General features: G+C 41.3%; 1 protein-coding gene across 1 annotated transcript in view; it reads left to right on the top strand.

Moving 5' to 3' along the window:
* Positions 1-24,184, top strand: part of cngb1a (cyclic nucleotide gated channel subunit beta 1a) — a 70,757-nt gene that overhangs the window by 28,847 nt on the left and 17,726 nt on the right. Inside the window, exon 9 of the mRNA XM_024146261.2 lies at positions 23,881-24,005. Within this exon, the coding sequence (XP_024002029.2) occupies positions 23,881-24,005 (125 nt within the window). The remainder of the gene's footprint in view (positions 1-23,880; positions 24,006-24,184) is intronic.

The following is a 24,184-nucleotide window of genomic DNA, read 5'->3' as shown; positions in this document are numbered from 1 at the left end:
AACCAAAATMACTCATGGCTTACGCTAACGTGTAGCATTAGCTTTCTCAAACTCTCATTTATGTACTTGGAGCCAAGCTAGCTGTGTTTTACATTTCCATTCAGATTGCAGAAGCCAGAAAGGTGCCAGAAGTTAAGAAAACACCTAGCGTAAGTAGCTAAATCAAGGGCCTTGCTAATATGCTAACTAAACTTACTCATGGCTTATGCTAACGTGTAGCATTAGCTTTCTCGGACTCTCAGTTCTGTACTTGGAGCTAAGCTAGTCATGTTTAATAGAATTTCCATTCAGATTCCAGAAGTGACCAAGCGTAAGTAGCTAGCTATAATATGGSCGTTGCTATGCTATGCTAACTTAAACCCAATGCTAACGGACCTGCTGCAGCCATGTTAAAACTTGGTTCTAGAGATCCATTCGCCACAATGTCCCATTGCTACCCCTCTCCCACCCCCAGCTGTGCCTTAAGGCTGAGAGGGCCGGTTCTTGCTGGCAACAAGGATTCACTGATATACATGTAATCTGCTCAAGCAGGTTCTGCGAGGTGGTGATTCCTGTGTTTTAGCTGTTTGATGATCGACAGGGATCGATAACTCTTGACCTGGAGAGAAAAGGGTTTTCCACAATCCCTGATTGGAGAATCAAATTTATATGAGTCAGCTATCAAAACCGAATGATATTATCCAATCACATAACATCTCCATTTGAATGTCTCGTCACATCAGTGGCAGTCTTTGGAAGAATTTGACAGCAGTCAGTCCGTGCATGCATCACTGTGTGATAATGAATTAAGAATACAGCGGGTGTTTCACACTATGCATACTACCATGCTCCACACTCTCATACTCCGAGTGCGTTCTCCGAGGACGTTCTCTTGAGTACGTTATTGTGAGGACGAGAGTATGGAGAACGAATAAAACATTACATTTGAAAAGCACTCCCCCTACTGTATTACCTCACACAGGACCTCTCCATTCACTGAACCTTCTTCTAGCCAAGGATAATGGCAACAATAGAGACGAAACAAGATATACAAAAAGCAAACGTTTTTTTCATAACTATCAGCAAGCTATATGTGAATCGTAATAGTCGAGCTAACCAGATAGATTAACAGGCCAAAATTATCTAAAACTAATGTTATGCAAGGTAGATGTTAAATCTTTGTGGCTATCTAGCTAGCGAACAGTAGTAGCTAGCCAGTTGACGTTAGCCCTATTGACTTACTATGGGCTTGCAAACTACATACACTACAGTGGGTATTGTAGGCAGGTAATTCCAAAATTAACACAGTATATACTTACTACAATATTTTATCTTGATACGTTAATAAGGCAACATATGAGATGTGAATGGGCAACATTTCATTCTAAAGTCTGAGTTTATTTTCTCTCGCTTCAGCTCAAATAATGGACACCATTGATTTCATGAAGTTTTGCGTAGTTTTTTACATGGTTCCGTCATATTTCTACACATACTTTCCATTGAAGCTTGCATCGATGTACATATTTTGAAGGATGCAAACGGGAGTACGCGTCCGAGAAGTGCCCTCCGTGCTCCGTTTCACATACTTTTGATTRGGACTCATACTCTGACCCTCCCATGCTCCAATTTGCGGAGCACGGTAGAATGCATTTTGAGAAACACCCAGGATATTTCTAACCCTGTAGCTGTTCAGGTCCGGAGTTGTTTATATATGCAGGTTCCTGCTGTGYCTTGTACAGTATGTGAGAAGACCTTTTAAGACATGAAGAGCTTCCCCCTGTCTAAGGGAAAATTGCAATTTTATGAGAAAATGCACCAACCTACAGAGCCTTCAGAAAGTACACACATTCCTTTACTTTTTCCACATTTTGTTGTGTTACAGCCTGAATTTTTAATAGATTTTGTGTCACTGGACTACACACAATACCCCATAATGTCAAAGTGGAATTATGTTTTTAGAAATATTTACAAATTAATACAAATGCTGAAATGTCTTGAGTCAATACGTATRCATCCCCTTTGTTATGGCATGTCTAAATACGTTCAGGAGTAAACATTTGCTGAACAAGTCACATAATAAGTTGCATGGACTCACTCTGTGTGCAATAATAGTGTTTAACATGATTTTTGAATGACTACCTCCTCTCTGTACCCCAAACATACAATTATCTGTAAGGTCCCTCAGTCAGGCAATGAATTTCAAACACAGATTCAACGACAAAGACCAGGGAGGTTTTCCAATGCCTCGCAAAGAAGGGCACCTATTGGTAGATGGGTAAAAATAGAACAAGAAGACATTGAATATCCCTTTGAGCATGGTGAAGTTATTCATTACACTTTGGATGGTGTATCAATGTACCCAGTCCCTACAAAGATACAGGCGTCCTTCCTAACTCAGTTGCCGCAGAGGAAGTAAACCGCTCAGCAATTTCACCATGAGTCCAATGATGACTTTAAAAAAGGTTGAATGGCTGTGATAGGAGAAAACTGAGGATACATCAACAATTTTGTAGTTACTCCACAATACTAACCTAAATGACAGAGTGAAAAGAAGGAAGCCTGTACAGAATACAAATATTCCAAAACATGCAATAAGGCACTAAAGTTTTTWTWAAATGTGGCAAAGAAATMTACTTTATTTCCTGAATACAAAGCGTTATGTTTGGGCCAAATCCAACAACACATTACTGAGAACCACTCTTCATATTTTCAAGCATGGTGGTGGCTGCATCATGTTATGGGTATGCTTGTCATCGGCAAGGACTAGGGAGTTTTTGGGGATYAAAAGACACAGATTAGAGCTAAGCACAGGCAAAATCCTAGAGGAAAACCATGTTCAGTCTGCTTTCCAACAGACACTGGGAGACAAATTCACCTTTCAGCAGGYCAATAAACAAAKACACAAGGCCAAATATACYCTAGAGCTGCTTACCAAGACYACATTGAATGTTCTTGAGTGGGCCTAGTTAGTTTTGACTTGAATCTGCATGAGAATCTATGGCAAGAAAATGGCTGTCTAGCAAAGATCAACGACCAACTTGACAGAGCTTGAATKATTTTCAAACATTGAACGATCCAGGTGTGCAAAGCMCTCCGACTCAAAAAGACTCACAGCTGTAATCGCTGCCAAAAGTGACATGTATTAACTTGCTGCAATGTTTTCTTCCATAAATGTCTAAAAACATGTTTTCACTTTGTTATTATGTGGTATTGTTTGTAGATGGGTAAAAATATATATATATTTAATAAATGTTTTATTCAGGCTGTAACACAACAAAATGTGGAATAAGTCAAGGGTTATGAAGACTTTCTGAATGTACACAAACTACTTACGACTCATTGCAATGCTTATCTGTTATTGTGGAATATTGATAGATTTTCTGTGAATGTTTGTTTCCCTTCAGGTGCATGCTCTCCAAGATGTCCCAGGTGAGAGCTAACATATTTTTTTCTGTGGGTAGAAGGAGTAGCATGATAATAATCATGACATTGCGTGTGGTTCTATTGATGATGTTGGGGTGGGGGTGATGATGATGGATGATGAACTCCTTATCTCTAGATGCAGAGCCTCTTCCTCATATTCCTGTGGTGGAGGTTATGTCAGATGAAGAGCCTAAGAAGGAAGGGAATCCCACCCAGGTGTGTGTGTGTGTGTGTGTGTGTGTGTGTGTGTGTGTGTGTGTGTGTGTGTGTGTGTGTGTGTGTGTGTGTGTGTGTGTGTGTGTGTGTGTGTGTGTGTGTGTGTGGTTGTGTGTGTGTGTGGTGTATGTCATGTGCGTGTGTACATGAATGCCTCTCTCCTTCAATCTTTCTCGTCTACCCACTTTGTTGTCTCCAATGACATTCTAACGTGTGTGTTTGTGCCTGTGTGTCGTGTGTTCTGTTCTCAGGGTGTATGAGTGGATCAAACATGGCTTTGAGAAAGTGGTTCCCCAGCCAGCTGACATCAACAAAGACGTCTCAGCGAAGGCCGCCTGCCCACAGAAAGGTTATCTTCTAACACGCAGAGATCCTCATATTTATTACAGGGATGRTTGGGGGTGCTGAGCAATAGGTTACTCTATATTGGTTCCACAGCCTATCACCAATCTTATATCTTGTGCTGAGTCTAGAAACCTCATGCACCAACAAGCCTTTATCATGTTTTTTTTTACATTTGTTGCATATTTATGAGCTGTTTGTTCTGCCCTTGCAGTGACCCCCAAATCTCCGGAAGCTGAAGAGGAGGCCAAAGCAAAGTGAGTCTCACAGACGTTTACGCTTTTGTATTTACACTGCAAGCTCATTGATACACAAATATGTACTTACTCATGTAAATATTACAGATTGTACAGAGGTTGTAAAGGGAACTGTTTGATGTTTTATGAAAAAATACATTTAACTGCAATCTCTTTAACGCTGTTGTATTGTTATGTACAGTGGAAAGAAAAAGTATGTGAACCCTTTGGAAATGTTCTGCATAAATTGGTCATAGAATTTGATCTGATCTTCATCTAAGTCACAACAATAGACAAACACAGTCTGCTTAAACTAATAACACACGAACAGTTATACGTTTTCACAACATGTAAACATTCACAGAGCAGGGTGGAACAAGTATGTGAACCCTTGGATTTAATAACAAGTTGACCCTCCTTTGGCAGCAATAACCTCAACCAAACATTTTCTGTAGTTGCGGATCAGACCTGCACAACGGTCAGGAGGAATTTTGGACCATTCCTCTTTACAAAACTATTTCAGTTCAGCAATATTCTTGGGATGTCTGGTGTGAACTGCTCCCTTGAGTTCATGACACAGCATCTCAATCGGTTTGAGGTCAGGACTATGACTGGGTCACTCCAGAAGTCGTATTTTCTTCTGTTGAAGCCATTCTGTCGTTGATTTACTTCTATGTTTTGGGTCATTGTCCTGTTGCATCACCCAAGTTCTGTTGAGATTCAGTTGGCGGACAGATAGCCTTACATTCTCCTTCAAAATGTCTTGATAAACTTGGGAATTAATTTTTCCGTCGATGATAGCAAGCTGTCCAGGCCCTGAGGCAGCAAAGCAGCCCCAAACCATGATGCTCCCTCCACCATACGTTACAGTTGGGATGAGGTTTTGATGTTGGTGTGCTGTGCCTTTAGTGTTGTGTGTTCCTTCCAAACAACTCAACTGTAGTTTCATCTGTCCACAGACTATTTTGCCAGTAGCGCTGTGGAACATCCAAGTGCACTTTGGCAAACTTCAAACTTGTAGCAATGTTGTTTTTGGACAGCAGTGGTTTCTTCTGTGGTGTCCTCCCATGAACACCATTCTTGTTTAGTGTTTTACGTATCGTAGAGTCGTCAACAGAAATGTTAGCATGATCCAGAGATTTCTGTAAGTCTTTAGCTGACACTCCAGGATTCTTCTTAAACTTCTTAAGGCTGCAATCCCGGTAACGGGATCGATATGACAACAGCCAGTGAAAGTGCAGGGCGCCAAATTCAAACAACAGAAATCTCATAATTAAAATTCCTCAAACATACATGTGTTTTATATAATTTTAAAGGTAATCTTGTTGTTAATCCCACCAAAGTGTCCGATTTCAAATATGCTTTTCAGCGAAAGCACTACAAACGATTATGTTAGGTCACCACCAAACCACAATAAGCACAGCCATTTTTCCCAGCGAAGGATAGCAGTCACAAAAAGCAGAAATAGAGATAAAATGAATGACTAACCTTTGATGATCTTCATCAGATGACACTCATAGGACTTCATGTTACACAATACATGCATGTTTTGTTTGATAAAGTTCATATTTATATAAAAAAAATCTGAGTTTACATTGGCACGTTACATTCACTAGTTCCAAAAACATCAAGTGATTTTGCATAGCCACATCGTTTCAACAGAAATACTCATCATAAATGGAGATGATAATACAAGTTATACACATGGAATTATAGATATACCTCTCCTTGATGCAACCGCTGTGTCAGATTTAAAAAAAACTTTACGGAAAAAGCTAACCATGCAATAATCTGAGACGGCGCTCAGAACAATAGCCAAATTAGCCGCCATGTTGGAGTCAACAGAAACCAGAAAATACATGATAAATGTTTCCTTACCTTTGATGAACTTCATCAGAATGCAGTCCTAGGAATCCCAGGTCCACAATAKATGCTTGATTTGTTCGATAATGTCCGTTATTTATGTCCAATTAGCTACTTTGGTTAGCGCGTTTGGTAAACAATTCCAAAGTCACAAAGCGCGTCCACTATAACGTGACGAAATGTCCAAAAGTTCCGGAACAGTCAGTAGAAACATGTCAAATGATGTATTGAATCAATCTTAAGAATGTTGTTAACATACATCTTGAATAACGTTCCAACCGGAGAATTACATTGACTTCAGTTGAGCGATGGAACGGAGCTGCCTCCCACGTGAACGCGCGTGGTCAAGGCGTGGTCACCTCATGGCTTTGGTTATTCATTCCTGTATCCTTCGGCCCCCCTTCACAGCAGAGTCATCAGACAAAGTTCTATTGACTGTTGACATCTAGTGGAAGCCGTAGGAAGTGAAAACTCATCCATATCTCGCTGTAATTTCAATGASAGCTTGGTTGAAAAACTACCAGCCTCAGAAAAATTCCAAACAGGAAGTGGAACTTCTCAGGTTTTTGRCTGCCATATGAGTTCTGTTATACTCACAGACATAATTCAAACAGTTTTAGAAACTTCCGAGTGTTTTCTATCCATTACTAATAATAATATGCATATATTAGCAACTATGACTGAGGAACAGGCCGTTTACTCTGTGCACCTTTCATTCAAGCTACTCAATACTGCCCCTGCAGCCATAAGAAGTTTTAACCTCATTGAGCATTCTGCACTGTGCTCTTGCAGTCATCTTTGCAAGATGGCCACTCCTAGGGAGAGTAGCAACAGTGCTGAACTTTTTCKATTTATAGACAATTTGTCTAACCGTGGACTGATAAACAATCAAGGCTTTTAGAGYTACTTTTGTAACCCTTTCCAGCYTTATGCAAYTCAACAATTCTMAATCTTAGGTCTTCTGAGATCTCTTTTGTTCGAGGCATGGTTCACATCAGGCAATGCTTCTTGTGAATAGCAAACTCGAATTTTGRGAGTGTTTATTATAGGGCAAGGCAGCTCTAACCAACATCTCCAATCTCGTCTCATTGATTGGACTCCAGGTTAGCTGACACCTGACTCCAATTAGCTTTTGGAGAAGTCATTAGCCTAAGGGTTCACATACTCTTTCCAACCTACACTGTGAATGTTTAAATGATGTTTTCAATAWAGACAAGAACAATAGTTCAGTTTAAGCACACTATGTTTGTCTATTGTTGTGACTTAGATGAAGATCAGATCAAATTTGATGACCAATTTATGCAGAAATCCAGGTAATTCCAAAGGGTTCACATACTTTTTCTTGCTACTGTATCTGTTGTCATGACAGTGAGGAGGAGAAACAGCCCAAGTAGGTGACAAAATGGCAGCAGCTTATAATGGCCATAGCTTAGCTATCAAAGCCCCTCATGCCTAAGTTACTGCCTCACCCTAGCAGCTTTTGGCCCACCTAGAGGGGAGCAAAAAAGGTGGAAAATASAATTATACCCTGTCCACTCTATGTTACCTGCTAAGAGCATTGGGCCAGTAACCGAATGGTTGCTGATACGAATCCCCTTGAGCAATGCAGTTAACCTCCAACAACAACTGCTCTCCGGGCGCCGATGACAACGATTAAGGCAGCCCCCATACCTCTCTGATTCAGAGGGTTAAATACAGAAGACACATTTCGGTAGAATTCATTCAGTTGTGCAACTGAATTTCCCTTCCCAATGGTCTGACACATTCTCTACGCTGCTATAACATGGGAACGGCTTGCAAACACCTTCATGACGCTGTTATAACATAGTAATAGCCCTGAAATGTGCTATACTGCTAAAGCATGATAGCAGCTGTTTAAACATGCCATATGATGTAAACAGTCCATATTCTGATATCTCTGTTCTCCTTCTACAGTGTGGTGGGCTGGATTGTTCAGGGCTTCGGTCGTATGTTACCTCAGCCTGTTCTGACTCCCAGTGGATCGGTGAGTGACTAACCTCCTAATAGCACAAGACAACACACCAGGATAGTGTTCATTAAGGCACACTGTAGCAAAACACTTTGCATGGTAAACCACATTTCTTATTGGATAAGTTCAGGTCGTCCTTCCTTGTTTCAGTAAARTTTCTTCTGTTTGGTGCAAAGAATGAACAAGACCCTGGTTTTGGGTTAGAGATAAGGCTGGGGGAGTTCTTTATAATCTAATTCTTATTCAAAGTTGTTCTTAAACTTCAACTGAACAGGACATAACTAAAAGAGGACGGAGGTAAATGGGATCTGAAGTCTAACATATTTTGTTTTGTGTCTACCCCTCTGACAGGAGAACACTGTGCAGAACAGTAAGTAAAGCTATCTCATGGCTTTCTCATACACATACAGCATCTCACAGATCATGAATCTCAAAATGGTGTTCAAAAAACGATCAGCATTATAGTCATATAAAATCCAAAACAGTGTACAAAAAAGTCTGAACTTCCAACAGACAACAGACAGGCAGGACAACAGAGAGTACAACCAGACATTGGCACTGTTCCTTTGAGTCTGATATCAGTTGTGGACACACTTCAGTGACCTGAGTTATGCTTTGAGGTAGTTTGATTGATTGATTGATCAGTATAGTGGGGCGGTGATTTGCAGGTTCATTGATTGGTTGATTGGTTAATTACAAGGTGTATTGATTGGTTGATTACGGCTAGGTGTCCATGATGAGGCAGACTCTAACTGGGCTCCTCTTCTCCTTCTGTTTCAGGGGGGAAGGTGCGCTGAGAGCCCCTTAAACAAAAGGAGAAGGAAGACTGGGGGAAAAGTCACTCACAAAAACATATACACACACATAGAAGAGGAGACTTGGAGCGAGACAGGCAGTTCAACAGACAGGCAAAAAAGACGGAAGAATTCATAAATGGACACACACTTGCCGAGGAGGCTGGTGGGAGGAGCTATAGGAGGACAGGCTCATTGTAATGGCTGGAATGATATAAATGGAATGGAGTCAAACGTGTAGTTTCCATATGTTTAAACTGAAAAAGAAATGCCTGAGCATATCCGGTTTTCAGCGGAAAAGGAACCTAGGTCGAAGATAGCTGTATCCCTGAAAACCAAATGCACCCAGTTGTTGGCAACTCCGCTAAGGGTTATAAAAAATAGAGTCGCACAATCTATATATAAATTCCCAGTAATTTAATGAGTAAATTACTAACGTTTCGGCATCACTGTGCCTTCTTCAGGGTAATGTCATGAATGCTTGAACCAGGTTATGTAGACAAACAGTGCAATTAGTGCAACCAAGGACAATAGTGAGGGGTGTGTCAATTATTTAGTTGATTACAATTAATTGAGTGAAACTGTTAAAAAAAAAGTGTTTATAGCATATTAAATATATTAGGCTATTGTTACCATATGGAAACGTAATTAAATAGTGTGCATAATATTAACATCAACATACTTAATTGTTTAATTCAATTTCACATACATATTTAATATATATAAAGTCAATATTCAGACCACTAGGGGTCAATGTTTTCAGAAAGGATATCCAGTAAGCCTCCCTTTGTAGTAGTAGGATCTCAATGTTACCTCCTCCTTGGTAGAGCAGCATGCTCAATGCCTGTGTATTTGAGGGAGGACATAGGACCTGATGACTCTGACCACTGAACAACTTAAAAAGGACATTGCAGAGATCGCAACCTCCACTGAAAATTCACAGCAAGCTCTATGAGATGAGCTTAATGACCCTATCAAACTGAATGATCTCATTAAGAGTAACGCTGACCTTCAGACCACGCTGACCTTCAAAAAGTATAAACACGATTTGGAAGAACAACGGACGAATATACCTCTGGRGAGATCCTGAGCACTAGAATCCGCAAAGCAGGAAGAGACAAGCCGATGACAGACGCAGAGTCCCTCTGTCAGACCAACTATCCACAAACAACGCTAACTTTGGCTCATCTACCAACGGTGAGCGTTTTTCTCAAAAGAGGGCGGGGACACCGGGTACAACGTTGAGGACAACCCGTAAGAGGGTTCGACACGTCGGGGGAAGAAGAAATCCACTACCACCCCYCGACATCTATGAATTGAGATCCAAGACGGGCCCCCGGTCCAACAGGAGCTAAATGGATTCAACTTATCAAGACCCTGACATCCGCTCACCTTAGTGTTCTCATTAAGGGGTTATCATTTGTACCCACTACATACATTGATGACTTTGACGTCCAGATAGATCGATTCAAGTTTTTCTGTAATCTGAGATTCTTTGATAAGAGTGAAACCTACATGCCTCCACTTGAAATGTCATCCTCGGTGAGATGTATACATAGGTCTACCATGTTAATCAATAGACTTACCTGCCCTACCGTGAGTTAAGGAGGAGATGGAGCCATCAACACAGCTGAGGAACCTGAGAACTCTGAGAGAACCACATTTAGAGCAAAAAGTTCATTTCTACCTCCCCTCAAACGCAATGCCTCCATAGACAACTTCTGCAGGATTGTTGAAAATTATTTAGGTGACCTACCGAAAGACAAACAGAAACACAAATCCTATGATAACCTGAGTAATGATGAGAGAATGGCTCTTAAGGACTTACCTTTGATTATCATAAAAAAAGTGACAAAGGAGGAGGAATTTGTATACAAAACAAATGTGACTGTGAATGAATGTCGCCGATGACTATCTAAAGGTGACTTCTATCGCAAACTGAATTATGACCCTACCCTGGAATTCCAGCATAATATCTCATCCACAGTGGAAAGCTGTTTGGAATCAGGACAAATCACCCAAAAAGAATGGGAATTTCTATGTGTGAAATTTCCAAAGATACCAACTTTTTATACAGTCGCTAAAAATGCACAAACAAATGTCTCCTCCCCACAGGTAGACCCACTGTAGCAGCAGTCGACTCTGTGACGTCCAACATTTCTACGTTTGTGGACCACCACATTCAACCGATGGTTGAAAATCTCCCATCTTGTGTCAAAGACACTAGTCACATGATCTCATTGATAAAGGGCTTAGGGAGGATACCAGAGGGCACTCTGCTGGCCACTTTTGATGTGGAGAACTTGTACACTAACATCCCACACACTGGAGGCTTGCAGGCGCTGCACCACTTCCTTCAGCAGAGAGACTCTACACTTTCTTCATCGTCTTTGAGTACGATTTTTTCCTTCAAATTCAGGGAGTAGCCAATGGCTCCCACTTTGCCCCCAACTATGCAAACCTGTATGTGGGACAACTTGAGGTAGCACTCATTTTCAAAACAGAGACACACCCCCGACTTTCTCAAATCCTCCTATGGAAGAGATACATAGATGATGTCTTTGTGCTCTGGGAAGGAAGTCAGCAGGAACTAAATGATGCATTACACACAGACTTATACACAAAGCCCACAGATCGCAATACCTTGCTATGTGCGAATAGTATGCATCCCCTTCCCCTCAAGAATGGTCTACCATGAGTTATGCAGGGTTAAAAAAATCTGTGGCCACCAGACAGATTTTGACAACAATACAAAAGAAATGACAGATAAATTCAAAATGAGAGGCTACAAGGACAAAACTCAAGAGAGGAATTGCTACAAACTCAACCAAAGAAGAAAAACAATGCATCAGTCTTTTGCACCAAATACACCAAGTGTTTGGAGAAAATGAAAGCAATCCTGAAAAAGCACTGGCATATTCTGCAATCTCATCACCTGTTCATGTGGGAAAGCCTACGTAGGACAAGCGAAAAGACAATTAAAACAACGCATAGCTGAACACCGCAGCTCTGTAGGTGTAAGAACACTGACTATCCAGTAGCAGCTCACTTTGTTGAAGCTAACCAGGTTGCGATCTCTGCAATATCCTTTTTAAGTTGTTCAGTGYTCAGAGTCATCGGGTCCTATGTCCTCCCTCAAATACACAGGCATTGAGCATGTTGCTCTACAATGGAGAGGAAGTAACATTGAGACCCTACTACTACAAAGGGAGGCTTACTGGATACCCTTTCTGAAAACATTGACCCCTAGTGGTCTGAATATTGACTTTGATCTCAGGCCCTTCTTATGAACTCTTCGTTTGGGCTCCAGAGTGGCGCAGCGGTTTAAGGCACTGCATCTCAGTGCAAGATCTGTTACTGCAGTCCCTGGTTTGAATCCAGGCTGGGAATCCTATAGGGTGGCGCACAATTGGCCCAGGGTAGGCAGTCATTGTAAATAAGAATTTGTTCTGAACTGACTTGCCTAGTTAAATAAAATKAAAATTATGGAAATGAACAATTCTCTCTTTTATAAACAAGTCTTATAAATGGACATATTCTTCCAACAGCTTATCAGCGTAATCAGCAACCAATATGTTCCCCCTGTTGATGATGCTTATCATGCATTATGGTTGAACCAAAAGATGACATGGAACAAAATGTTTTAATGAAATAGGGAACAATTAAATATATATGTGAAATTGAATTAAACAATAATGTATGATGATGTTAATAATATGTACAATATTTAATTATGTTTCCATATGATAACAATAGCCTAATATATTCAATGTGCTGCAATTGAAGTAAGAAGTTTACATACACTTAGGTTGGAGTCATTAAAACTCGTTTTTCAACCACTCCACAAATTTCTTGTTAACAAACTATAGTTTTGGCAAGTCGGTTAGGACATCTACTTAGTGCATGACACAAGTCATTTTTCCAACAATTATTTTCACTAATAATTCACTGTACCACAATTCCAGTGGGTCAGAGGTTTACATACACTAAGTTGACTGTGCCTTTAAAAATATTGGAAAATTCCAGAAAATGTCATGGCTTTAGAAGCTTCTGATAGGCTAATTGACATCATTTGAGTCAATTGGAGGTGTACATGTGGATGTATTTCAAGGCCTACCTTCAAACTTTGCTTGACATCATGGGAAAATCAAAAGAAATCAGCCCAAAACATTGTAGACTTCCAAAAGTCTGGTTCATCCTTGGGAGCAATTTCCAAACGCCTGAAGGTACCACGTTCATCTGTACAAACAATAGTACGCAAGTATACACACCATGGGACCACGCAGCCATCATACCGCTCAGGAAGGAGACGCGTTCTGTCTCCTAGAGAAGAACGTACTTTGGTGCGAAGTGCAAATCAATCCCAGAACAACAGCAAAGGACCTTGTGAAGATGCTGGAGGAATCTACACTGCTCAAAAAAATAAAGGGAACACTTAAACAACACAATGTAACTCCAAGTCAATCACACTTCTGTGAAATCAAACTGTCCACTTAGGAAGCAYCACTGATTGACAATAAATTTCACATGCTGTTGTGCAAATGGAATAGACAAAAGGTGGAAATTAAAGGCAATTAGCAGGACACCCGCAATAAAGAAGTGATTCTGCAGGTGGTGACCACAGACCACTTCTCAGTTCCTATGCTTCCTGGCTGATGTTTTAGTCACTTTTGAATGCTGGCGGTGCTCTCACTCTAGTGGTAGCATGAGACGGAGTCTACAACCCACACAAGTAGCTCAGGTAGTGCAGCTCATCCAGGATGGCACATCAATACGAGCTGTGGCAAGAAGGTTTGCTTCTCAGCAGCAGGACCGCTACCTCCGCCTTTGAGCAGGAGGAGCACTGCCAGAGCCCTGCAAAATGACCTCCAGCAGGCCACAAATGTGCATGTGTCAGCATATGGTCTCACAAGGGSTCTGAGGATCTCATCTCGGTACCTAATGGCAGTCAGGCTACCTCTGGCGAGCACATGGAGGGCTGTGCGGCCCCACAAAGAAATGCCACCCCACACCATGACTGACCCAGCGCCAAACCGGTCATGCTGGAGGATGTTGCAGGCAGCAGAACGTTCTCCACGGCGTCTCCAGACTCTGTCACGTCTGTCAGATGTGCTCATGTGCTCAGTGTGAACCTGCTTTCATCTGTGAAGAGCACAGGGCGCCAGTGGCGAATTTGCCAATCTTGGTGTTCTCTGGAAAATGCCAAACATCCTGCACGGTGTTGGGCTGTAAGCACAACCCCCACCTGTGGACGTCGGGCCCTCATACCACCCTCATGGAGTCTGTTTCTGACCGTTTGAGCAGACACATGCACATTTGTGGCCTGCTGGAGGTCATTTTGCAGTGCTCCTCCTTGCACAAAGGCGGAGGTAGCGGTCCTGCTGCTGGGTTGTTGCCCTCCTACGGCCTCCTCCACGTCTCCTGATGTACTGGCCTGTCTCCTGGTAGCGCCTCCATGCTCTGGACACTACGCTGACAGACACAGCAAACCTTCTTGCCACAGCTCGCATTGATGTGCCATCCTGGATGAGCTGCACTACCTGAGCCACTTGTGTGGGTTGTAGACTCCGTCTCATGCTACCACTAGAGTGAGAGCACCGCCAGCATTCAAAAGTGACCAAAACATCAGCCAGGAAGCATAGGAACTGAGAAGTGGTCTGTGGTCACCACCTGCAGAATCACTCCTTTATTGAGGGTGTCTTGCTAATTGCCTTTAATTTCCACCTTTTGTCTATTCCATTTGCACAACAGCATGTGAAATTTATTGTCAATCAGTGTTGCTTCCTAAGTGGACAGTTTGATTTCACAGAAGTTGATTGACTTGGAGTTACATTGTGTTGTTTAAGTGTTCCCTTTATTTTTTTGAGCAGTGTATATCCACAGTAAAACGAGTCCTATATCGACATAACCTGAAAGGCCGCTAGGCAAGGAAGAAGCTACTGCTCCAAAACCGCCAGAAAAAAGCCAGAATACGGTTTGCAACTGCACATGGGGACAAAGATCGTACTTTTTGGAGAAATGTCCTCTGGTCTGATGAAACAAAAATGGAACTGTTTGGCCATAATGACCATTGTTATGTTTGGAGGAAGAAGGGGGAGGCTTGCAAGCCGAAGAACACCATCCCAACTGTGAAGCCCTGACCTCAATCCCATAGAAAATGTGTGGGCAGAACTGAAAAAGCATGTGCGAGCAAGGAGGCCTACAAACCTGACTCAGTTACACCAGCTCTGTCAGGAGGAATGGGCCCACTGGGGATATGATGAAAGAAATAAAAGCTGAAATAAATAATTCTCTCTACTATTATTTAGACATTTCACATTCTTAAAATAAAGTGGTGATCCTAACTAACCTAATACAGGGAATTTTTTACTGTGATTAAATGTCAGGAATTGTGAATAACTGAGTTTAAATGTATTTGGCTAAGGTGTATGTAAACTTCCAACTTCAACTGTATATGCTTTAACAGTTTCCCTCAATGCATAAACTAAATAATTATGACACTGGTCATTGGTTGCACAAATTGCATTTTTGTCTACATAACCTGGTTCAAGCATTCGTGACATTACCCTGAAGAAGGCACAGTTATGCCGAAACGTTGGTGATTTACCCATTAAATTACTGGGAGTTTATATATAGAGTGTGCGACTCTTTTCATTTTTATAGCTTATAGTTTATTCGCCGTTAGTCAGCACCTCTACATAAAATAATTTTCTCTGGGTGTGCACCAGCTCATGTTTTTTTATCTCCAGTAAGGGTGCCATAGGTTTGATGCATTTGATATCATTCAATTTATTCCATTCTAGCCATTACAATGAGTCCGTCCTCCTATAGCTTCTCCCACCAGCCTCTTCTGACACACACATAGCTAGAAATAGTCAATGTCTCTGTAAACCTATAGAGCTTTCAGTTCTTGCGCAGCTATAACGCATAATGCACTTTCACCCTCTCCTTCCCACAAACGGTTGAGCCAATGATAAGAGATTCTCAATGAAATTACTAATTAGGTTTAAGAACCCATAAACCAGGAGAATTAGCTAAGCATGGGAGTGAATATAGTCTAATTTACAAAGGCTGTGTTTACACAGGTAGCTKAATTTTGATCTCATGTCAATTATTTGGCATATCTGACATGTATGATCTTTCCCCCACAGCATAAAAAAAAACCACATGGATTCTGATCTTTTAAGTTCTGATTTATTCCACATCCGTATGTGACTCAATTCTGATATGATTCTGATGCTCAATATGGAACCTCGTGTGGATGCTCAGATCAAAACTATTTTTGCTCTGAACGGTTGTTGTTTTTTACATAAAAAAAAAAGTAAATTAGCATTGCATATGTGTGCTATTTCAGAGGTCACATAAGTGTAAATGTGCAAATTTGTCCCGTATAAAACTGGGTGTGAACAGTCTGAAGAAAATGGTTGAATATGAAACAAAATCTGAATCGGGTTGCTAGGATGGCTGTGTAAACATAGGCGTGATCATGCTATGATCATTATCTGTTAGAATCATAACTTCGGAAACAATATCTCACTCTAACCGCAATAGCGCACGGATGCTAATGATTATTCCATAAACAATTATCTCCAAAAAGCCTAGGAATCTCAAAAAGCCTAGGAATTCTGTTATCTCCAGACAGACAGGGTGATCACAGCTAGTATAAGCTTTTTCCAATACTTTCCATTCTCATTTTAAACAGTGTAGAATCAATACACTGATATCAATTGTTTTTAGATTGCATAGAACTGTGACAATAAAAAAAACTGTTGGATTGGCACTATTTCACACACGGTTTGTAGTCGACATACTGTTAGCATAGTACACACTACTGTTAGTACTGTTGTTATTGTGTGTGTCCAATGAGACAAACATAATAACTAGCTAAGCCCAGGCAGCAATCCTCTTATTATGAAGATGTTGTTACATTATATGCCATTTGTTTATGATTAATAAAGAGTTTGAAATGCAGTCTGGTGTTTTGTGTGACAGTCAATCAATCTACAAATCAATCAATCAATCAATCAATCAATTAGGCTTATACCTAGAAATATTCTAACAGCCAAGTATATAAAGGGGTCTGAATTACATGATATGATTAAAAGTTGGGTACACTGTATTTGTTGAATATATTTTCAATGGATCTGTACTGCTAGTGCTAACCTTTGGTATAGCACAGTACTGCAATGTATTGCAGCGACCTGAAGCCAACACCTAGCGACCTAGTCAAGATGTCCGTTCCTCTTGGCGTAACGGTTAAGGCTTGACAGTTGCTGGACCCGGGTTCGAGTCCCAGTTGGGGCTACCCCCCGAATTTGCTACATTGGTGTCCGAAGTGGGATGATGCCTGTGAGGCCATCGGAGAGGCGTGTACAGGTGAGGGACTAAGAACACTCTCCTGAAGGAAGGCGGTAATGTAGCGACCTTAACTCAACACCTAGCAACCTAGTCAAAATGTTCTGACCTCTTGGCGTAATGGTTCAGGTGTTGYCTTCACAGTCGCTGGACCCGGGTTCCTGGTCAGGGCTACCCCCCAAATTCGCTATACAGTATATTGAGCCAAATCAGTGGGCCACTGATCCTCTGAGTCCCTAAGATGAGGACTAAGATGAGGTTGTAAATTGGGTGGACTATTTGTTACAACATTTTTCCCAGACATGCCACTATGCAAATATTATGCCATTAGTAGCCATTAACATGTAATTCATATAGTTTTTTTTAAATATTGAAAGGTATGTAAAAAAGTATGTTTTAATCTCGGTCACAATTGTGACCACTGGGAACATACAGTGCTCTGCATATAATAAAATTGCACTCTGTAAGTATTCAAAATCTTTTTCACATTTTGTTACAGCCTTATTCTAAAATGGAATAAATAAATAAAAATCCTCATCAATCTACACACAATACCCCATAATGAGAAGAAATGTTTTTAGACATTTTTGCTAATAATATTAAAAAATAATTTAAAAAAAACTTATATAATAAAGTATTCAGAACCTTTGCTATGAGACTCGAAATTGAGCTCAGGTGCATCCTGTTTCCATTGATCATCCTTGAGATGTTTCTACAACTTCATTGGAGTACACCTGTGGTAAATTCAATTGTTTGGATGTGATTTGGAAAGAAACACACCTGTCTATACTGTATAATGTCCCACAGTTGACAGTGCATGTCAGAATAAAAACCAAGCCATGTGTCACGACTTCCGCCGAAGTTGGTTCCTCGCCTTGTTTGGGCGGCGTTCGGCGGTCGGTGTCGCCGGTCTTCTAGCCATCATCGATCCACCTTTCATTTTCCATTTGTTTTGTCTTGTCTTCCCACACACCTGGTTTCAATTCCATCATTACATGTTGTGTGTTTAACCCTCTGTTCCCCCCATGTCCTTGTCCGGAAATGTTTATTGTAAGTGCTTGTGCACGTTATGTCTGGTGTGCGACGGGTTTTGTACCCATTTATTGATCTGTTTTCCGGTGGTTTTTATTATTAAACTGCGCCGTTGGTAACACAGTTTTTGCTCTCCTGTGCCTGACTTCTCTGCCGCCAGTACGCACCCCTTACACCATGAGGTTGAAGGAATTGTCCGTAGAGCTCTGAGACAGGATTGTGTCGAGGCACAGATCTGGGGAAGGATACCAAAACAGATTCTGCAGCAGTGAAGGTCCCCAAYAACACAGTGGCCTCTAGCATTCTTAAATGAAAGAAGTTTGGAACCAGCAAGACTCTTCCTAGAGCTGGCCGCCCGGCCAAACTGAGAAATCGGATGGTCACTCTGACAGAGCTCCAGAGTTCCTCTGTGGAGATGGGAGAACCTTCAAGAAGGACAACCATCTCTGCAGCACTCCACCAATCAGGCCTTTATGGTAGAGTGGCAAGACGGAAGCCACTCCTCAGTAAAAGGCACATGACAGCCCACTTGGAGTTTGCCAAAAAGGCACCTAAAGGACTCTCAGACCATGAGAAACAAGATTCTCTGGTCTGACGAAACCAATATTAAACTCTTTGGCCTGACTGCCAAGCGTTACGTCTGGAGGAAACCTGGCACCATCCCTACAGTGAAGCATGGTGGTGGCAGCACTCCTCAGTAAAAGGCACATGACAGCCCGCTTGGAGTTTGCCAAACGGCACCTGACGGACTCTCAGACCATGAGGAACAAGATTGTCTGGTCTGATGAAACCAAGTTTAAAATCTTTGGCCTAAATGCCAAGTGCCATGTCTGGAGGAAACCTGGCATCATCCCTACAGTGAAGCATGGTGGTGGCAGCATCATGCTGTGGGGATGTTTTTCAGCAGCAGGGACTGTGAGACGAGTCAGGATCGAGGCAAAGATGAACAGAGRAAAGTACAGAGAGATCCTTGATGAAAGAGACCCTTGTTCAGAGCGCTCAGGACCTCAGACTGGGGCGAAGGTTCACCTTCCAACAGGTCAATGACCCTAAGCACACAGCCAAGACAACGCAGGAGTGGCTTCAGGACAAGTCTCAATGTCCTTGCGTGGCCCAGTCAGGGCCCGGACTTGAACTCCATCAAACATCTGAAAATAGCTGTGTTCCATCCCCATCCAACCTGACAGAGCTTCAAAGGATCTGCAGAGAAGAATGGGACAAACTCCCCAAATACAGGTGTGCCAAGCTTGTGACGTCATACCCAAGAAGACTCGAGGCTGTAATCGCTGCCAAAGGTGCTTCAACAAAGTACTGAGTAAAGGGTCTGAATACTTATGCAAACGTGATATTTCCAGGGGGTTCTTGTTGTAAAAAAAAAAACATTTAGAAAAAGSTGTTTTTGCTTTTTCATCATGGAGTATTGCATTGTAGATTGATGAGAAAATAAAAATATATATAATCTATTTTAGAATAAAGCTGTAACATAACAAAATGTGGCAAAAGTCAAGGTGTCTGAATACTTTCCGAATGCYTTGTACCCCTATTTCTCAGCCCCAATCTCTATATACCTCAGCCCACTTACCCACACACCTAAACCCAATTACTCACACATCTCAGCCCTGTTACCCTCATGCCCTAAAACTAACACCCAGAATAATTACATCACTTGTTTTGGTACTGCCCTGTTTTTGGTCGCAGGTTCAGGAATGACTGAAAAATTGCAACATTTACATGGAGCCAACTCTGCAAATAGCACTGCTGGGGGATTAGTCAATCGGTCAATAATATAATAATACTTCAMTTACAATCTGTATAAACTATGAAAATAGAAAGGTTCAGAACTCTTGTGAAACATCTCAGCACAGTGGGAAAATATATGGCAGCTAGAAATCAAAACTGGATGGTCTTCAGAGATGCAATAGATGGGAGGGGTTGAGGGTAGCTGAAGGCTGGGACTAAAAACAAACAAAAGATAAGTAATGTAAAATATATTGTCCGTAAAATGTATATAATACGTATAAGTATAAGTATTGTTGTCCATTAGATTACTCAAATTAGGGGAGGGGTGGTAGGGTTAGGGGAAAATAATAAAGAAGGAAAATATATTTTAAAATATATACAGTATCACTCAAAAGTTTGGACACACCTACTCATTCAAGGGTTTTCCTTTATTTTTACTATTTTCTATATTGGAGTATAATAGTGAAGACATCAAAACTATGAAATAACACACATGGAAWCATGAAGTAAACTACAAAGTGTTAAACAAATCAGAATATATTTTATATTTGAGATTCTTCAAAGTAGCCACCCTTTGCCTTGATGACAGCTTTGCACACTCTTGGCATTCTCCCAACCAGCTTCATGAGGTAGTCACCTGGAATGCATTTCAATTAACAGGTGTGCCTTGTTAATTTGTGGAATTTCATTCCTTCTTAATGCGTTTGAGCCAATCAGTTGTGTTGTGACAAGGTAGGGGTGGTAAACAGAACATAGCCCTATTTGGTAAAAGACCAAGTCCATATTATGGCAAGAACAGCTCAAATAAGCAAAAAAAATGAAAGTTCATCATTACTTTGTTAGGTTCTAAATAACAGGGTAAAAACTGACGGAAAACTATAAAAGCTCAAACCAAGTTTATTCACCCAAAGGGTCGGACAGCTGAACAGACAAAAAACATATTCACACAAGTACTGGTATTTAACCTTTTCTCCTATGCTGAGCCCCCTCCTTACAGCTCTGAGCAGCCAATACARCTCTGTTGCTATACAAAACTTMAGTGATATCTGTTCTTCCTCACTTCATCTAACCTGGCCTCTGCGCAYATTCCTCACTCCTCCCCAACTCACGGCTGTCATGTTGACTTGTACCATACTGTGTCTCTTCTCCTCCCATAGGATCCCCGATGGCTAACAATAGCATATCCTGACAGAATGMAAACGTTCTACATCCCCCTCTCTCRCTCAGGGACATGTATAAGGATATTTCATATTTTTAAGTTTAGAGGTCAGAACCCATCATTTTTAAGACATGAAGGTCAGTCAATACGGAACATTTTAAGAACCTTGAACGTTTCTTCAAGTGCAGTCGCAAAAAACATCAAGCTTTATGATGAAACTGGRTCTCATGAGGACCGCCACAGGAAAGGAAGACCTKGAGTTAACTCTGCTGCAGAGGATATGTTCATTAGAGTTAACTGSACCTCAGATTGCAGCCCAAATAAATTCTTCACAGAGTTCAAGTAACAGACACATTTCAACATCAAATGTTCAGAGGAGACTGTTTGAATCAGGCKTTCATGGTCAGATTTCTGCAAAGAAACCACGACTAAAAGACACCAATAAGAAGAAGAGACTTGCTTGGGCCAAGAAACACAAGCAATGGACATTAGACCGGTGGAAATCTGTCCTTTGGTCTAATGGGTCCAAATTTGAGATTTTTGGTTCCAACCGCCGTGTCTTTGTGAGATGCAGAGTAGGTGAACAGATGATCTCCACATGTGTGGTTCCCACCGTGAAGCATGGAGGAGGAGGTGTGATGYTGTGGGGGAGGTTTGGTGGTGACACTGTCTGTGATTTATTTATAATTCAAGGCACACTTAACCAGCATGGCTATCACAGCATTCTGCAGGGATACGCCATCCCATCTGGTTTGCACTTAGTGGGACTATCATTTGTTTTTCAACAGGACAATTACCCAACACACCTCCAGGCTGTGTAAGGGCTATTTGAATCTTATTTTACTGCTTGCATGAGTTACTTGATGAGGAATAGAGTTCCATTGTAGTCATGGCTCCATGTAGTATTGTGTGCCTCCCATAGTCTCTTCTGGACTTGGGGACTGTGAAGAGACCTCTGGTGGCATGTCTTGTGGGGTATGCATGGGTGTCRGAGCTGTGTGCCAGTAGTTCAAACAGACAGCTTGGTGCATTCAACAACCTCTCACAAATACAAGTAGTGATGAAGTCAATCTCTCCTCCGATTTGAGGAGGAGAGATTGATGTGCATATTATTAATGTTAGCTCTCTGTGTACATCCAAGAGCCAGCCGTGCTGCCCTGTTCTGAMCCAATTGCAATATTCCTAAGACCCTCTTTGTGGCACCTGACCACACGACTGAGTACAGGTGCGATAAAACTAGGGCCTGTAGGACCTGCCTTGTTGATAGTGCTGTTAAGAAGGCAGAGCAACGCTTTATTATGGACAGACCCATCTTAGCTACTGTTGTATCAATATGTTTTGACCATGACCACTACTTGCTCAATTTCCACATTATTAATGACAAGATTAGTCGAGGTTTAGGGGTTAGTGAKTTATTTTTTCCCAAATACAATGCCTTCAGTTTTTTTTKAATATTTAGGACAAACTTATATCTTCACTTCTGAAACTAACTGCAGCTCTTTGTTTATGTGTAGCAGTCATTTCAGTCTCTGTAGTAGCTGACGTGTATACTGTTGAGTCATCCACATACATAGACACACTGGCTTTACTCAAAGCCAGTGGCGTGTCYTTAGTAAAGATTTAAAAATGTAAGGGGCCTAGACTGCTGCCCTGGGGAATTCTTGATTCTACCTGGATTATGTTGGAGAMGCTTCCATTAAATAACACCCTCTGTGTTCTGTTAGACAGGTAACTATTTATCCACAATATAGCAGGAGGTGTAAAGCCATAATACATCAGTTTTACCAGCAGCAGACTATGATCGATAATGTCAAAAGCCACACTGAAGCTTAACAAAAACAGCCCCACAATATTTGTATAATCAATTTCTCTCAGCCAATCATCAGTCATTTGTTCTTGTTGAATGTCCTTCCCTATAAGCGTGCTGAAAGTCTGGTAATTCCCCAATGGCAATTCCCCCCAAAATAGCAAAATATMACATTTTACAGTCAAAATCGCTGATTTAAACATATGTAAAGGCTCGTGGATAATCGTCAAAGCCACTGTATTTTCCCATTGGTCACAAATATGACCACTAAGATATTTTCATATACCACGAGCATCATGGATTRAATCTATTGAAAATTAGAGTGCATATGTAAACTACACCCTTTAAACATTGTTTGAAGCTGTTGAATACAGACTTCTGGTGCCAAATTCATCGCTAAAAGTACACCTTGGAGATTTATGCTTGTGGTTTTGTGACCATTTTGAGAAATAATTTGAAACTTCTCTGAACRATATTAGACACCTTGGTAATGCATAATATATGACTTATTTGTTGACAAGGAAAACTTTAACTTCTGTAGAACATGTACAAAAAAATCCCTATTGTGACTGATGGGATTAAATRGGTTGCCGGAAATGCTGTTGTCGAGGTAATTTCCTTAGTAGAAAAATTATGGGAGGAGTCGAAGAAGTCGAAGCTTGAAGAAGTCGAAGCTTGTGGGAGAAGTAGAAGCTCAGGGATGATAGACGAGCTTCCTACTAGATATTACCAGTTGGAGGGGCTTCAAGTGGATTTTTCCCAGCATTATGTGATAAATACAACCTTCCCACTTGGTTAAGAATACAGTTTAAGCATGAATTGGCTGSTGAATATGAGGTCTTTCTCTTGATTGGTTGACCCCACCCTACTGTTCCATATCCTCTAACACTTAACCCACTGGCCCACCTCCTTTTCGTGCAACGTGTTTCCTATTTCCAATTTAGTCCTCATCCAGCAAGGCCATGAAGACATGGTTCTGGAGGAGGTGGACCCGGATTGGGAGGAGAAGGAGAACAAAGTGGCTCAGGGAGCGGCCCTGCTCCAGGCCTTACCCTCACTCATACCCCAGGTAGGGGGTAGAATCAGAATCAGAGACAYCCCTGCTAGTAGTCAGTAGATTACCATGCTTGAAAGGACAAAAGTGGCAATGGCTTCAAAGCTGATCAGAAAGTCACCAACATGATGTGACGAAACAAAACTGTTCCATTTTCCTAATGGAAATGCCATTGWACTTAATAATGTTCTTTA

This window comes from Salvelinus sp. IW2-2015, unplaced genomic scaffold (assembly GCF_002910315.2).
Source record: "Salvelinus sp. IW2-2015 unplaced genomic scaffold, ASM291031v2 Un_scaffold16331, whole genome shotgun sequence".
Lineage (NCBI taxonomy): Eukaryota > Metazoa > Chordata > Actinopteri > Salmoniformes > Salmonidae > Salvelinus > Salvelinus sp. IW2-2015.
The sequence above is the reverse complement of the archived record's forward strand: the minus strand, read 5'-3'. Positions and strand labels throughout refer to the sequence as shown.